Below are 17494 nucleotides of genomic sequence, written 5' to 3' on the forward strand. Positions count from 1 at the left end.
ATTGGTCTGTGCGTCCGTCTGTCTGTCTCTTGTCACATTTGCAGTGTGTGTCTCGTTGTTTCCTCTGTGGTGGAGACAATAAAGCCTGAAGACAAACTCCTCAGCTGCTCCTCATGTCCACAACAGACCTGTGTTTGAAAGTCACATCATCCTCACACATCATCTGATGCTGCCGCTACATGTGAGTTTGTGGAAGGAGAATGTCCTGTGCGTGGGCTTTCTGCTTAAAAACAAACCAAAACTCATCTTATTCTCCAACGTAATTCAGTTCAGAGCAGAACCCATCTGGATGCTTTGCTTGTTTTGGTTTCATGGAGCTGAACCATAGTGTTTAAAAGACTGCTGCACATCTATCTGCTGTGATAGATAATTAAATGCACAGATGGTCACAAGATGCATCATCTCTCCGTCTTCATTTCATGGCACATAATGCTATCATGCAATAATTCGACACTTAATATTTTTTAACTCGGGCAGATTTGATTAAATGATCAGTGAGTGATGGCGCCTCAGTGGAGCATCGTAGCTGTAAACACTTCAGCGTTTTATTCTCGAGAAAAAACTGCACATTCTGTCCTGTAAGGAAACCACTCTCTTTGGTAGACCTGCCCACATGCAAAACATTACATTATCTATCACAGATTTGACATTTCACAGCACAAAACTTCTGTCAGACAGTTCTAATAAACAAGATGTTGTGTCCAAAGTCGGAGTCTAACATGATTAAAGAGCGACAACAATAAGGGTCACGATGGAAGACGGTCAGATGTCTTCGTTTGAGTCTCGATGCCAGACAAACAAAGTCAAATCATCAATTAAATCTTCTAATAGCACTGATCCTTTGGTTAATTACAATATTTAATAAAAAAATCTAATTTGTTTACTGTCTATTTGTGGTCTTTTAGAGTGTACATTGATTTACCAACCTGTTTTCATGTTTTAGTCCTGGATGTAAGGCAGGCTGGTCTTATATTTTAGTTCAACATGTACAACCTTTCATATTTTAAATACAATTAGTATTTTTTAAAAAGTATTTTTTTAGAAAGCTGTATTAGTACCTTTACTTTAAAAACTACCTTAATAGTTTTCCTACTACTGACCACCAAATAAATATAATTATAACTGTAGTTCCGCTGCTGTTTTTCCTCTTGGATGTTTTCTTTATTTAACACCGGAAGAAAAACTCGGGCCAAAAATAGTAACGTCACTTCCTCTCTCCTCACGTGACGTGAGAGTCAGCTGACCCGCTGTCAGCGCCGTCAGCTTCCTTCTTGTGTTGCTGTTTTCTGTGTTTGTGATGCAGTAGAACTCCTGCTGTGGTTCACCGCCGGCTGAAAATGGAGCGGTACGAGTCGGACACGGAGGGAGACGAGCAGGAGAGGCCGCTGCTTCACGAGGAGAAACCACAAAAAGGTGAAATTTAACAGCTCCGGTTAGCTAGCTGCGGGCTAGGCGGCTAAATAGGCTTCATAGCTGCTGGCATGTGTCTCCAAGAAGCTGCTGTTTTACTCTAAACAAGCAAGAAAGCAACAATTTCATGACTTGGGTTGTTTGTTTCAACGTTTAGCTGTTCTTTTTTTGGATCACAAAATCACCAAATACAACCTGAAAATAGCCAATTAATCTCCGTCACTACAATGTAAACATAAAATTCTACAGTTTTCATGACTGCAGGTCTGTTATTCTGGATTAACTCAAGTAAAATGTACATGCAGGTGTTAGTGTTTTGTCACCCAAGACTTTATGGAGCTTTTTCCTCACCTGTCTTGTGATTTTAGCTTTATAACTGGCCTCAGTCACGAGTTTTGGACCATCATAAGACAGATATCTGCAGTCACCTCAGCTAAAATGAAGGTTTTAAAGTCAGAAGCCGCAGCTCTGATAAGGTCTGAGTTGACAGTGGAGCTAGTTCAGATGTGGTTTATTGACACAGACTTCAACTTATGCTTGCTAAGTAAACATGGTGACCTGACAGATAAGGAAACTGCAGGATGATGTCTGTGATGTAGAAGATGTTTGCAGTGTCAACATGAGCGACGCCCAGTAGTAGCAATAGAGTACATAAAGACAGTCATCAGAAAGCAGATGTAGTTTGTGCATTAAAATAATCTTCAGCACTGAACTTACTTCTTGGAACTTTTACAGCTTTTATTAAATATTCTCATTTTCATCAGTGATAAAGTAGACATCAGGGCTGCAACCGCTGACAAGTTTTAGTTATAAAAATGACTGTTTTTGATGATTGAATGTTCTTATTCGCTGTAATACTGTGTGATGTGTGCTCAAAGAGGAACAAGCTGCTGAAACAAGTCCTAGCCATCTGCCTCTAGTGACCCAGAGATAACACATACCCAGATGTGCAGCTGATGTTTATGTGTCTGTATAGAGACACCTTCGCCGGTCACTCTGTTCAGGTTAAAGTAAAACTTTGCTTTGACTTGAGAGACGACTCTGAGTGTTAATTTTCAGAAGTCAGGACTCCACTGAAGAATTTTCCTGACAGTTTTATTATCAGATAATCAGCTGATTATTTTCTGTAAACTCTCAACGTAAGTTTCTTATTTAGTCGCTTCAACAGACTAAAACCTCCAGATGTTAAGTTTTTCTACAGAGAAAAGCAGAAAATAATCAACAGCCTCTGCTTGAAGTCATTTTGAGGGTATATTATAAATCACAGTTTTTCCAAATAGAGCGGCTTCATTGTTTATGACTCTGATTACTGTCAGTAGCACATGTAGCAGAGCAGGAATCACCGCTGAGCATTCGGATTCAAAGGTCAATATCAGCATGTGGGATAGGTGGTATAAAAAAATAAAAGACATCATGTGGAATTACAGGAATTTCGCTAAATTTTGACACCAAGCACAACTTGCTTCTATAAACCTTCTATGTTTAATGTTGGCCTTTGAATCCGAAGGTCAGACAGATATTTTTGATTTTTAGCTGTTCATATTTCATGCATTACATACCATAGCACTTTCATTTTATACAGATCCAATCCTTAGATAGCCAAATGATACCACATAAAATCTCTAATGGATATGATGATTAGTTTTTGTGTAATGGGTGGCCAAATGTAGCAGTTTAGAAGTTCGTGATGGATAAAATCGCAACTTTATCATTCTCTGTAACATGCAATTATAAATATAAAGTAAATATTTTCACATTTCTGAGGACTATAGGTCACTGTGAAATGATTCTGAAAATGTCAGATCTCTGTCTTTTGTTGTTCAGAAGTTATAGAAGTCTGAAAATGGTCGAAAATTTCAAGTCTTAATTTTGGCTGCAATAATAGGGTACCCCCTACCTACTTCAAATGGCCATAACTTTGAAACTAATGACAATAAAGCATTCACATTTTGGATTTTCCCATCATATATAATGTACTAAATGTATGTAAAACCTTAGCAAAATCTGAGAGGGTCAGGTGGGGACCACTGGTTGAAATGATATGGACTGACCCTCATAGCCGCTTGTTTTAAACTGTGGGTTTGGCTCGACTTTATTAATCCCCAGAGGGAAATTCTGTTGTTACAGCAGCTGGTTATTCAACAAGAAGACAGCACAGAATATTAGGGTCAGGTATAAAATAAAGATAAGAATAAAGAAAAAAAAAACAACATAAACAAGAATAAACAAGAGTGACTTCTGCTTAAGTCTCAGTTTTACCTTTTTCTAAATTAATTATAGAATTACTCCAAATCAGATGAATATAGAAACAATGAATTATATTAAATCAGCAGACAAAAACTAGACTTTGTGTTAACAGATTTAGATCCATTTTTGAAGTTATGAATCGCTAATATAAAATAAAGCTGTTAATTTTCCCACTTTGAATTATTTAATCTTTTGTCTGCACTGTTTGTTCTGTTCATCATTTTAGTGGAAATGATTTTTTTTCTGCGTTCATTTTTTCTATTTTTGTTTTTGTTGTATTTATAATTAGGCTTGATTTTATTTTTTTAAATTGTGTTTTAATTCTTGATATTTTTTGTGTGTAAAGCACATTGATCTACTCTTGTGCATGAAATGTGCACAAATATAAATGCCTTGCCTGTTTCTTTTCTGTCAGTCTGCAGAAAATACATGCTAGCCTTGTGCTTCTTGACTGAACTTGTCTGTTAGATGGTGTAACAGAGCCTCACCTCATTAAGCATTAGCTAGTTTACCCTCATTGCGTAATACTCTATTTCTGTGCTATAACACCACCGTTTGTCTCTTCTTCGTTCTGCAGCTCCAGCATGCTGTTCGGCTCGCTACACGCTGGCGTTTCTCTCCTCTTTCGGCTTCTTCGTGGTCTACTCCCTGAGGGTGAACCTCAGCGTGGCGATGGTGGACATGCTCAACACCACCCACGAGAACAGCCTCAACCACAGCGGCTCGCTGTGTCCTCCTCACACCAGCGCTGCTCCACCCAAACACAACCACACGGTGAGCGACAATCTAGCCGAGTCACACCCAGATTTTAATCTCACTGTAGAGCAGGAGAGTCAAACTCATCTTAGTTCAGGTTCCACATTCAGACCAGTAAATCACAACATAATAACCTATGAATAACTCCCAATGGTTCCTTTGTTTTAGTGCTAAAAAGTACATTCTGAAAATGTTCACATTTAAGGAATTGTCTTTTTACCAAACATCACAAACAACCTGAAATTTCAGAGGAAAAACAAATTCAGTTTCATCCACATTCATCCTCAGTTTATCATTTCCACATTACAGCTTCCAGATCACAGAGTGTCTACAAAGAAACACAACATTTAGTCACCTGGAACTGAATGATGTAGTATTTTACTTTATGATCAAAACGACAAAAGTCAGACCAAAAAAGACAAAACAAGACAAAATATTGCAAAAATGAAACAAACGGCACAAAATGACAAAAACAGACATAAAATTTGACAGAAATGTTACAAAACGAAAAAAAAGAGATACAAATTGCACAAGTGACACAAAGGAGACAAAAAATGACAAAAAAAGAAACAAAACAACACAAAATACACACGCAAGACAAAAGGGAACGCAAAATGTCAAAAACAACAGACAAATGACAAAAGTCAGTAAAAAAGACAAAAAACGACAAAATATGACAAAAATGAGACAAATAACGTGAAACAAAGTAATCAAGAGACAAAAAATTAGACAGAAAAGTTACAAAGTGACAAAAAATGAACAAAAACGAGACAAAAAATGTATTAAATCAATCAAAAGCCTGATTAAAAAGGGAGATTCTTGAGTTTTCTTTTAAAAATATCAGCACTCTGCAGCCCTCAGGTCCTCAAGAGATGTGGACCATAATAAGAAATGCTGCAAAATTATGCATTTTGTTTTTTTTATAGATTTATTCTGGGTCTTCTAATCTGCTGGGTCAGAATTATACGTACAGGAAGTTGAATTATCAGTTTCGGTGACGTAGAAAGTTGTGTTGAAGACATTTCAGTCAATCTTATGCACAAATTGTTACACTTTGTGTGTCTGAGTTCAGTTCTACTTGTGTGTTCCTTTGTTTTTAATTTACGTTTTACAATAATTGTGTCCCTGTTTTGTGATGCAGACAGAAAATGCAGATGAAGGAGTGTGTGAACGTTGAACTTTTGCCCCCTGTAGTCCTGACATAAAGTACTTGTTGTTGGCAGGCTTTTTGGAAAATGATATTTAGCATTGTAACTTCCTGTTTCTGTTTCCTCATCATGGGGAAAAAAAAAAACATTTAGGAAGATTATGACATCTGACAGTCAGCAGTTTTGGACAAATCAGGGTGAAACTTTCAGCTAAAGTGTTGCACAGATGGAGCTTTTTCCAATTTTTTTCAGGACTAACATGTTTAGATAAAGTCTCAGGCTCCTGTATATGCAGTCATGCAAAAATGATTAGACCACCCTTGGTACCACTAAAAGTATATGACCTGAAGAATTCAATGAGCACGACTTTAAATGTAGCAGATTCCATAATACTTTATGTCCTATCTGACGTGCTTCAGCTCCAGTGTATTCCCAGGGTATATAAGAGGACATTTCATGTCACCCAAAGGGCTAGAACAGTTTCCTGCTGACATTCAAGCTAAAACTGAAGAATTATGTGAAGTAGTTTGTTGTCTAGATCTCCTCAGACCGTCTCCAACTCTTCCCCTCACAGGCCAGCCTTTATAACTGGGACTCTGAGACTCAGGGCTGGATCCTGGGCTCCTTCTTCTACGGCTACATCCTGACTCAGATCCCTGGAGGATACCTGGCCGGCCGCCTCGGACCCAAGTGGCTGATGGGCTTTGGAGTCCTGGGAACTGCGGTTTTTACGCTGCTCACCCCGACGGCCGCTGACCTGGGACCGAGCTACCTGTTCGCTGTCAGAGTGGTGGAGGGCATCGGAGAGGTAAACCATCAGAGGAGGAAATAATGGTGCAGTTTTTTTTATAGCACCGTCACCATCTGTGCTGCAAGCATTAAAAGGAAGAGAAAGGTTTCAGAGGACGGATGGGTTAATGATTGCGCTCTTCTCTCGTTGTTTGTTTTCAGGGTGTCACGTTTCCCGCCATGTACACCATGTGGGCCGCCTGGGCTCCACCGCTGGAGAGGAGCCGGCTGCTCACCATCTCCTATATCGGTGAGTAACCAGAGCTGAAACACGAAGGAAAACTTTGATCACCTGGTCAAACGTTCAGCTGTTTTTTTATTACTGAAATAAAATAAGAGTTGATAGAGTTTTATTTATCAAAAAAAAAGTAATTCTTGTGCCAGATGCTGCTCAGAAAACCAAATTACAGAAAATGAAAATTAATGCAGAGCCTGATAGAAAAGCAACAACAGATAAAACAATCAGCAATTATTATAATTAGCAACACTGGTACAGATTCTAGTAATGGTAAAATGACAAAATGACAAAAATGAGACACAAAATTACAAAAATGAGACACAAAATAACAGAAATGAGACACAAAATGGGACAAAATGACAAAGATGAGACACATGACAGAAATTAGACACAAAATGACAAAAACGAGACACAGAATGGCAAAAATGAGACAGTTACAAAAATGAGACACAAAATGGCAAAATGAGACACAAAATGACAAAAATGAGACACAAAATGAGACACAAAATGACAAAATGAGACAAAATGACAAAAATGTGACACAAAATGACAAAAATGAGACAAAATTACAAAAAACAGACACAAAATGGCAAAAATGAGACAAAATGACAAAAATGAGACACAAAATGACAAAATGAGACAAAATGACAAAAATGTGACACAAAATGGCAAAATGAGACACAAAATGACAAAAATGAGACACAAAATGGCAAAAATGAGACACAAAATGAGAAAATGACAAAAATGAGACACAAAATGACAAAAATGAGACAAAATTACAAAAAACAGACACAAAATGACAAAAATGAAATATTGTACATTAAATTGACATGTTTCTGCCATGAAATGTGGATTTTTTACATTAAAATGAAAACTTTTACACATGAAAATGAAATATTGTTAATTAAAATGAAATATCACATATGATATTGAGACTAATATTACACTGACTAATGAGAAAATTTATACTACAATTCACATTTCTATGACTGTTGAGATTCTTCAGTCCTATTCGACTGATAAACTAAAAAAAGTGGGGGGGGAATCATGCAAAAAGGCTTTTTTTATGTTGGTTACTGCTTCTGGGCACACAGCGTTCTATGAGGAAATCCCTGGTAAATATTTCTCATTCATCGCTTATTAACAAACAGCCTTAGATGTAAGAAAAGCGTGAAACTTAATCGGTCATATCTGAGTCGTCCTGAGCCAAACACGTCATCTAAAAGGCTTCAGTGGGAGAAATGATTCTGGTTCTTGAAGTTGGTTTTTACTGGGAATCCACACAGGAAGCCTCTTAGATGTACAATGAAACGTCTTGAGGAACCAAACTCATGATCCAGATGACTCAGAATCTACGCAGACATAAGCTAGAACAGAACATAGACTTTATTGATCTTTGATAGGAAATTCTTCACTGAGCTGGTAGTTCTGGTCTTATCTTCATGTTTCTGTGTGAAAGATTAGAGATGTTAAGCTCATCTTCGTGGTTCCAGCGTGTTATTTCAGACCTCTGTACAGATGTTTGTCTTCTCTCTTCCCTCCCAGGAGCCCAGCTGGGGACGGTAGTTTGTCTTCCTCTGTCTGGTCAGATCTGCTTCTACCTGGACTGGACCTACGTCTTCTACATATTTGGTAAATAATGCATCATTCTGTCTCAAATCGTCAAACTTTTACAACAGTTTCTGCTCAACTACGTCTGATTGGCTCAAGTTTTCCCAGAGATTGTTTGATTTACTTGCAGTCGTTGCAGATTCTGTCACATTGGCAAACTTTCAGGCTTTTACCTTTAATAGTTCTGGAGATATTTCCAACCGAACAAAAAACAAAAAAACGTGCTGAAACTGGCTCAGTGGGAAAAGTACTTGATTTGTCAAAAATTTAAAAAAAAATTAGGTAAAATCAGACATTTAATTACAGTTAAGAGTCTCTCAGGTTGGTTTTTTTGGAGCTGATTGGCTTCAGTAGTCCAGCGGTTCAGCAGAAAAGCCAATAAACTTTGTTTTGTCTGCACAATTTTCTCAGAATTGCAGTTATTTAGCATGCATTTATAAATAATTTGGGACTGAGCTGATGGGAACCACAGAGTTTACTTTTAAACAGGGTGCAATAATGAATTAGAAGAGCATTAATCAGAAAGGTTGCAAGCAAAGTGTGGGAAACGTTTCTCTGTCAAGGATTCTTCTAGAAGGTTTGCATATTTCTCTGACTTCCAGTGATTCGTCAGCACCTGAGTGTTAACTTTAAGCTTCAGATGTTTGTCGTGTCCGTTCTTTTGTTCCTCTTTAGTCTGTGGAAACGATGATTCAGCAAACTAAAGAGGAAAATGTGCTTTCAGACGGAACCGCTGCAGAAGTCACACTTTATTTACTTGCTTTCTTGAACTTCATCTGTAAACCGCCGAACAGACGCTGGTGTTAAAAAAAACAACTGCTATTGTTGTTCGTGCAATGTTCAGTTTCAGTAAAACATCTTCACAACCTGCTGTCAGTAAACGCTTTCATGTTCGACTCTACCGTTCAAATGTCTGGGGTTACTGAGAAACATTCTTATTTTTTGAAAGAAAATCTCTTTTTTTTCAACATTAAATGTATGATAAATACAGTCCAGACATTGTTAATATGGTAAATGACTATTCTAGCTGGAAATTGATGATCAGAAAACCCCTGTGCAGTTTTGTTAGAATGCAGATAAAAGTGGGAATTTTCATGGAAAAGATGAAATTTTCTGGGTGATCCCAAACTACTGAACAGTAGTCTATATTTTTAGTGCATTTTTACTATATTTTTCTACGTTTTTGCTATGTTTTTACTAGATTTTTAACTGTTTTTACTGTATTTTTTTCTATATTTTTACTGTATTTTTACAATGTTTTACGAGATGTTTACTAGATTTTTAACTGTATTTTTAATAGATTTTTAACTATATTTTTACTGTTTTTAATGTATTTTTTCTATATTTTTAATATATATTTTTACTGTATTTTTACAGTGTTTTATGAGATGTTTACTAGATTTTTAACTATATTTTTACTGTATTTTTTCTATATTTTTAATATATTTTTAGTGTATTATTACAATGTTTTATGAGATGTTCACTAGATTTTTTAAATGTATTTTTTAACTATATTTTTAGTTTTTTAAACTATATTTTTACTGTACTTTTATGATGTTTTACAAGATTTTATTACACTGCTGTGCTTAAAAGTCTGGGGTCACTTAGAAATGTCCTTATTTTTGAAAGAAAAGCAGTGTTTTTTTCAATGCATATACCATTAAATGAATGGTAAATCCAGTGCAGACATTGTTAATGTGGTAAATGACTATTGCAGCTGATATTTAATGGAATATCTCCATAGAGGTACAGAGGAACATTTCCAGCAACCATCACTCCTGTGTTCTAATGCTACATTGTGTTAGCTGATGGTGCTGAAAGGCTCATTGATAGTTAGAAAACCCTTGTGCAGTTATGTTAGCACATGGATAAAAGTGGGAGTTTTCATGGAAAACATGGAATTGTCTGGATGACCCCAGACTTTTGAGCAGTAGTGTATATTTGCTGGATAAGTGCAGCTCTCCAGTGTTGTTTTGTGGTAAAATAAAAGCTGATTTTCTTGTCTGTTGTGTCTCCAGGCGCTGTCGGTCTGGTGTGGTTCGTCTTGTGGTCTTTTCTGGTCTTCAACAGTCCAAACACTCATCCTCGGATATCGGAGCGGGAGAGACTGTACATCACCAGCTCGCTGAAGAACGAGGTAACGGCAGAAACCTGAACAACAGGTTCTCAGAAACAGACGAAAGAAAACAGCTGTTGGAGCTCTTTTACATTTCTCTCTTGTAAAATCCACGTATGTGATGGTAGATTATAGTCTGGGTGTTCTGCGTCACTCACAATAATGTTACACAATCTCAGTTTAGTGCGCCGTTGCATTTTCTTATCTGTCCTGTTGGGTTGTTTGGTCACAAGACTCAGCATGAATCTGCAGTTCTGTGACGACACTAACGCTAATCTAGTGGTTATTTCTGCTGGGAAATAAACTCTGCTGTTTCTACAGAATCTGCAGCAACCTTTAAGCTCCTTGGAAACACCTTTATCTGATAAATTCACAAAGTTTTGCATTTAAATTTCTTCACATGCAGTCGTCAGTCACACTGATGTGACTTTGGACGACAGATCCAAAGTGTTTTAATCAGAAACACAACCTTGAAGGGACAGTTTGGTCTTTGCAGTGGGTTTGTATGAAGAACTGATCCACAGCTGATGGATTTCCTGTTTGGAGAAGCAGACATGACCACCACACTGTTTATATTTTTACAGCTTCATATTTCCACCAGACGAGCCTTTATGAGGGACGATAGAAACGGTTACATGCCAGACTCTGCTTCCATCGGTTAGTTTCTGTCATTTTGTGACTTTGGTGTTTTAAAACATTAGTAGGGATCCACAGCAGTTAGACAGACTCACTGGATGTGAAATGGAGGAGTCATTTCCACTTTTTAAAATCCTCGTTTGCTGGCTGAAACGCCAACAACCTCCAAGCATCGACCTAAAATGCTGAAAACTTACGCTTTTATGAGGATATGCGTTATGCAAATGCTTTGTTTTTTAGGTAAATCGATCATTTTGATAGGCAGTGATTGCCTCCCTGCATGCAAATGTTCCACTAGAACAATATGCTAAAATGATATTTTACTAGGAAACTGTCTCTGTAGAATATACTGTACTGTATTTTTACTGCATTTTTACTATACTTTTACTGTATTTTACTATTTTTTATTGTTTTTTTAAACTATATTTTTACTGTATTTTACTATTTTTTTCTATATTTTTGCTGTTTTTTTACGCTTTTACTGTATTTTTACAATACTTTTACCGTTTTTTAAGCTATATTTTTACTATATTTTTACTTCTTTCTTTACGATACTTTTACTGTATTTTTACTATATTTTTACTGTTTTTTTAAACTATACTTTTACCGTTTTTTAAGCTATATTTTTACTATGTTTTTACTTCTTTTTTTTACTATACTTTTACTGTATTTTTACTATAATTTTTTTTACTGTTTTTTAAACTACACTTTTACTGTGTTTTTTAAACTATATTTTTACTTCTTTTTTTACTATACTTTTACTGTATTTTTACTATTTTTTACTGTTTTTAAACTATACTTTTACTGTTTTTTTTAGTATTTTTTACTGTATTTTACTATTTTTTCTATATTTTTACTGTTTTACTCTATTTTTGCTGTATTTTTACTATACTTTTACCATTTTTAAAGCTATATTTTACTGTATTTTTTACTATGTTTTACTGGATTTTGCTATTTTTTCTTTCTGTAGTTTTGTGTTTTTTTTTTACTTTTACTATTTTTACTGTATTTTTACAATACTTTTACCGTTTTTTAAGCTATATTTTTACTATATTTTTACTTCTTTCTTTACTATACTTTTACTGTATTTTACTATATTTTTTACTGTTTTTAAACTATACTTTTACCGTTTTTTAAGCTATATTTTTACTTTGTTTTTACTTCTTTTTTTACTGTACTTTTACTGTATTTTTACTATTTTTTTTACTGTTTTTAAACTACTTTTACTGGGTTTTTTTAGTATTTTTACTGTATTTTACTATTTTTTTTCTATATTTTTACTGTTTTTTACTCTATTTTTGCTGTATTTTTACTATACTTTTACCATTTTTTAAGCTATATTTTACTGTATTTTTACTGTATTTTTTGCTATGTTTTCTTTCTATATTTTTGCGTTTTTTTACTTTTACTATTTTTACTGTATTTTTACTATACTTTTACCGTTTTTTAAGCTATATTTTTACTGCATTTTTAGTGTAATTTTGCCTTGTTTTTACTGTATTTTTACTAACAGCAAGATAAAGCAATAAAAATATTCTGAATACAGTGTCAACCTAAACTGATGCTGTTTTTATCAGGCGACTAAAACAGATTTTGCAGCTGACCCCATTCACAGGAGGACATTGGTTAGTTTCTGTGCACGTTTTCATACGTAGACTGTGGACAAGTGTCTCATACAGCCCAAAATGTTGTGTCAATTGGACATTTTTTGCCAGCAGGTGGAGATAAAACCAGCAGCGCTTACATCACACTAAAAGGTAGTAGATTAATAGAGTCTCTGTGCCCTTCTATAAAACCTGTTTTTACATTTATTACTAAAACACATCCTCTTGGAATTCAATAAAACAAAACCAGCTTATATTTTTCCACTATTACTAAAGAACACAAGCCAACAGTAAACTCTAAAGTTGTTATTTCAGATTTCTCTGTTTTTAAACGATAAATATTTGTTGATTAATTTCAATTCTTGTGTTTCTGTCTGCAGCTCTCCACCTCAGCAGACTACATCCCCTGGAGATCCATAGTGACGTCCGTGCCTCTGTGGGCCATCGTTGTGGCTCATTTCTCCTACAACTGGACCTTCTACACTCTCCTCACCCTGCTGCCGACGTACATGAAGAACATCCTGGGCTTCAGCATACAGCAGGTGAGATGTGAATGTAACAGGCTTTAGCAGGACGGGTCGGATTCCATCGCATGAGGGAGGATTTGTCAAGTTATTTCACCTCAGAAATCCACCAGAACCTGTTTCTGAAGCAAAAAATGATCCGTCCAGCTGCATAACAAATCTGTGAGGTCAAAGGAAAAGAGAGGGAAGAACAGGAACAGTCCGCTGGACGCTGTTTAACTGAAGCTGATAGTATTTTATTAATACAAATGAATCCACACATTTTGAGCAAAATGAGGGACTGCGGATAAACGAGAGTAATATAACAAATGAAGGACTTCTAATAGAAGCTTATTTGGTTTATTAAGAAAAATAACAGTCCAGAGCTTTGGACAGAGTGGAAAAGAGGGGAAGAAGCAAGCAGCTTGGAAGATCTTACTGGTCTTCACAGAAGGAGGCTGTTTTCTGTGTGGAACCTCAGAGTTCTCTCTGGAGGAGCTCCTAGGAGTCCTTTTTATAAAGTCTGACATGGGGGGTTTGGTGAGTCCATGGAACAGCTTAGAGGTCAAACAAGCCGATTTAACATTTTTAAAATTCTCAAAGCTCAGTAAGTTGTTCTTCTATAAGATTTTAGAGACATGATATGATGTTAGCTTTCTATTGAAGCCCTTCAGTGATGTTTTATGGAATGATTCTATGATTGTGTGTGTATTTACACCCGTCTGGAACCAACATGCTACGCAGTATTCAGTGTGTGATAATATCTTAGGATGCAGAATCATTCCAGCAGCACCAAGTGTTAGAAAAGCTCTGATTTATCTTAACTTGTTCAGGCTGAATTTCACTGTTAGATATTCATTTATGGAGTTTGCATGTTCTCCCTGTGCATGCGTGGGTTTTCTCCGGGTACTCCGGCTTCCTCCCACAGTCCAAAAACATGCTGAGGTTAATTGGTTACTCTAAATTGTCCGTAGGTGTGAATGTGTGTCTGTATATGTAGCCCTGTGACAGACTGGTGACCTGTCCAGGGTGTCCCCTGCCTTCACCAGAGTCAGCTGGGATAAACTCCAGCACCCCCCATGACCCTAGTGAGGATAAAGTGGTGTATAAAGAATGGATGGATGGATGGATATTCATTTAATGTGGAATCAAGATTCAAACCAAGATATCTGAATTCAGAGAGTTTCTTCTCTGTAATACCTTTTCCTGTTATTTCTTTCTAACCTCATCAGAACGGCATGCTGTCGGCTCTGCCTTACCTGGGCTGTGCCATCGTAGCCGTTCTGAGCGGACAAATAGCCGATTATCTTAGAGAGAGCTGCCTGTATTCCACCATCCTGGTCAGGAAGGTCTGCTCCCTCATCGGTAAGGTATCACCGTCGTCCACAACACCTCGTCTGCTGCCTCTGAGGATCCTTTCATCGCTGTTTCTGTTCCTGTAGGGATGCTCGGATCGGCAGCCTTCCTGGTGGCGGCGGGTTACACCGGCTGTAACTACGTCCTGGCTGTGAGCTTCGTCACCATCTCCTCTTCTCTGGGCGGAGTGTCGGCGTCCGGCTTCAACATCAACCACCTGGACATCGCTCCTTCGTAGGAATCACAATATAAATCTTTAAAGCTCCACAATTATGTTTTATTTAGTGTACAGTCACCCTGTAATGAGAGATTTCATTATGTCAGAATGAGCCCTTTGTATCTACAGATCTTTGTATCTGTTTCTACAGGAGCCCATAAAGGACAAACCAAACATTAACCACATTCTAAAGTACGGCATTAGTGTCCAAAGTTAATATGAACTGCAGTATTCTAAAAGGCTTTATTAACAGGTTCACTTTAGTTGGTTTTAGGCTTTTTTGAGAATCATTTAATGTCCATAATTAGAGATGGAAACACAGTTTTCAAATAATTTTCACATTGTGAACATTGAACTTGCACGACTTATCAGATGTCTCTGCTTCTTTCATTTTCTTTGCCTCCAAACAGTTTGAAATGTGGCTGAATTATTTCAGATTTTCTCGATTGAAAACAATTCTTTGAGACTTCCCTAAATTTAAGCCAATATTCTGGTTTTCCTTCTTGTTTTAACCCTGTAAGGCCCAACTATAGAAAAACATGAGAGAGAAAAATATAGCAAAATTAGCACAAAATAAAACAAAAAATTATGTTAATTATATTTTTATTATATATATATAAACACATATACAGTAAAAATTTAAAAAATTAAAAGCAAAAAATTTAAAAACATATTTACATCTATATTTTTGTTTTTAAACCCTTTTTATATGTAGAGATATAGTTATCTCTATATTAAAAATGTACAATGAATATATATATATATATATATAAGTAACAACTTTTTTTTACTGTTTATAGCGAACAGCACCACCTTCTGGTGACACAGCTGAGTTTATTTACTCCACAGCAGCTGATGTAAACAAGCACAGTTCACTTGTTTGTTTTTTTTCTACAAGAGCTGGCGACATTTTTCACTTGATTATATGACAGCACGATTACTGACTCTAGAGAAGAACTTCTACATTTTCATCTCATTATTATTGTTGTTGGTTCTCCTATTCAGTCAAAGGTGAGGTGAGGTTATTCTGTTGGCTGTAATCTGCATTTTCACCACAAGATGTCGCTGAATCGTGCAAACGGAACCTTTAAATATTCTGCAAAGAAAATAATTTCATTTTTATGGTATCACTTTAGTGCTGAATAACACAAATTTTTTCATTTATTTTTTAGATTTTTTCTTTGTAAATTACAGCAAGTCAAGCAGCAAAATGCTTCTAAATGTAACAAAGGAAACGTTTCCTCCCTGTTCTCCCTCCCAGCCCCTCACCAGATAAGTGGAAGAAATATGTGTTAAAACAGTAGAAATTAGATGAAAGTAAAGCTAGCAAAAAAATCCCAAAACAAAACAAAAAAACAAGACCTTGGGTATGGTATACAGATATAAATATATATGCACACTTTCACTTAAATACACACGTGGACAAAATTGTTGGTACCCCTCAGTTAAAGAAGGAAAAACCCACAATTCTCACTGAAATCACTTGAAACTCACAAAAGTAACAATAAATAAAAATTTATTGAAAATTAAATAATCAAAATCAGCCATCACTTTTGAATTGTTGATTAACATAATTATTTAAAAAAACAAACTAATGAAACAGGCCTGGACAAAAATGATGGTACCCATAACTTAATATTTTGTTGCACAACCTTTTGAGGCAATCACTGCAATTAAACGATTTCTGTATTTGTCAATGAGCGTTCTGCAGCTGTCAACAGGTATTTTGGCCCACTCCTCATGAGCAAACAGCTCCAGTTGTCTCAGGTTTGATGGGTGTCTTCTCCAAATGGCATGTTTCAGCTCCTTCCACATATGTTCAATGGGATTCAGATCTGGGCTCATAGAAGGCCACTTTAGAATAGTCCAACGCTTTTCTCTCAGCCATTCTTGGGTGTTTTTGGCTGTGTGTTTTGGATCGTTGTCCTGTTGGAAGACCCATGACCTGCGACTGAGACCAAGCTTTCTGACACTAGGCAGCACATTTCTCTCCAGAATGCCTTGATAGTCTTCAGATTTCATCGTACCTTGCACACTTTCAAGACACCCTGTGCCAGATGCAGCAAAGCAGCCCCAAAACATTACTGAGCCTCCTCCATGTTTCACCGTAGGGACAGTGTTCTTTTCTTCGTATGCTTGGTTTTTGAGTCTATGAACATAGAGTTGATGTGCCTTACCAAAAAGCTCCAGTTTGGTCTCATCTGTCCAAAGGACATTCTCCCAGAAGCTTTGTGGCTTGTCAACATGTATTTTTGCAAATTCCAGTCTGGCTTTTTTATGAGTTTTTTTCAGCAGTGGTGTCCTCCTTGGTCGTCTCCCATGAAGTCCACTTTGGCTCAAACGACGACGAATGGTGCGATCTGACACTGATGTACCTTGGCCTTGGAGTTCACCTTTAATTTCTTTGGAGGTTGCTCTGGGCTCTTTGGATACAATTCCAACGATCCGTCTCTTCAATTTGTCATCAATTTTCCTCTTGCGGCCACGTCCAGGGAGGTTGGCTACTGTCCCGTGGGTCTTGAACTTCTGAATAATATCAGCCACTGCTGTCACAGGAACTTCAAGCTGTTTAGAGATGGTCTTATAGCCTTTACCTTTAAGATGTTTGTCTATCATTTTTTTTCGGATGTCCTCGGACAATTCTCTCCTTCGCTTTCTGTTGTCCATGTTCAGTGTGGTACACACCTTTTCACCAAACAGCAGGGTGACTACTTGTCTCCCTTTAAATAGGCAGACTGACTGATTATGAGTTTGGAAACACCTGTGATGTCAATTAAATGACACACCTGAGTTAATCATGTCACTCTGGTCAAATAGTTTTCAATCTTTTATAGAGGTACCATCATTTTTGTCCAGGCCTGTT

The 17494-nt window shown here is 36.6% G+C and overlaps 1 protein-coding gene across 2 annotated transcripts in view; it reads left to right on the forward strand.

The window, feature by feature from the left end:
* The first annotated feature begins 1208 nt into the window (after positions 1-1208).
* slc17a5 (solute carrier family 17 member 5) overlaps positions 1209-17494 on the forward strand; it is a 950640-nt gene continuing 934354 nt past the window's right edge. For both annotated transcript variants that reach the window (XR_007947161.1, XM_022198510.2), the window contains exons 1-9: positions 1209-1413; positions 4235-4431; positions 6136-6369; positions 6513-6600; positions 8134-8220; positions 10218-10336; positions 12936-13097; positions 14291-14423; positions 14501-14648. Coding sequence is in view for 1 of the 2 variants with exons in the window: in XM_022198510.2 (XP_022054202.1) it covers positions 1338-1413; positions 4235-4431; positions 6136-6369; positions 6513-6600; positions 8134-8220; positions 10218-10336; positions 12936-13097; positions 14291-14423; positions 14501-14648 (1244 nt within the window). In the remaining variant the exon portion in view is untranslated. The remainder of the gene's footprint in view (positions 1414-4234; positions 4432-6135; positions 6370-6512; positions 6601-8133; positions 8221-10217; positions 10337-12935; positions 13098-14290; positions 14424-14500; positions 14649-17494) is intronic.

Source organism: Acanthochromis polyacanthus, chromosome 15 (assembly GCF_021347895.1).
Source record: "Acanthochromis polyacanthus isolate Apoly-LR-REF ecotype Palm Island chromosome 15, KAUST_Apoly_ChrSc, whole genome shotgun sequence".
In the NCBI taxonomy this organism is placed as follows: Eukaryota; Metazoa; Chordata; class Actinopteri; family Pomacentridae; genus Acanthochromis; species Acanthochromis polyacanthus.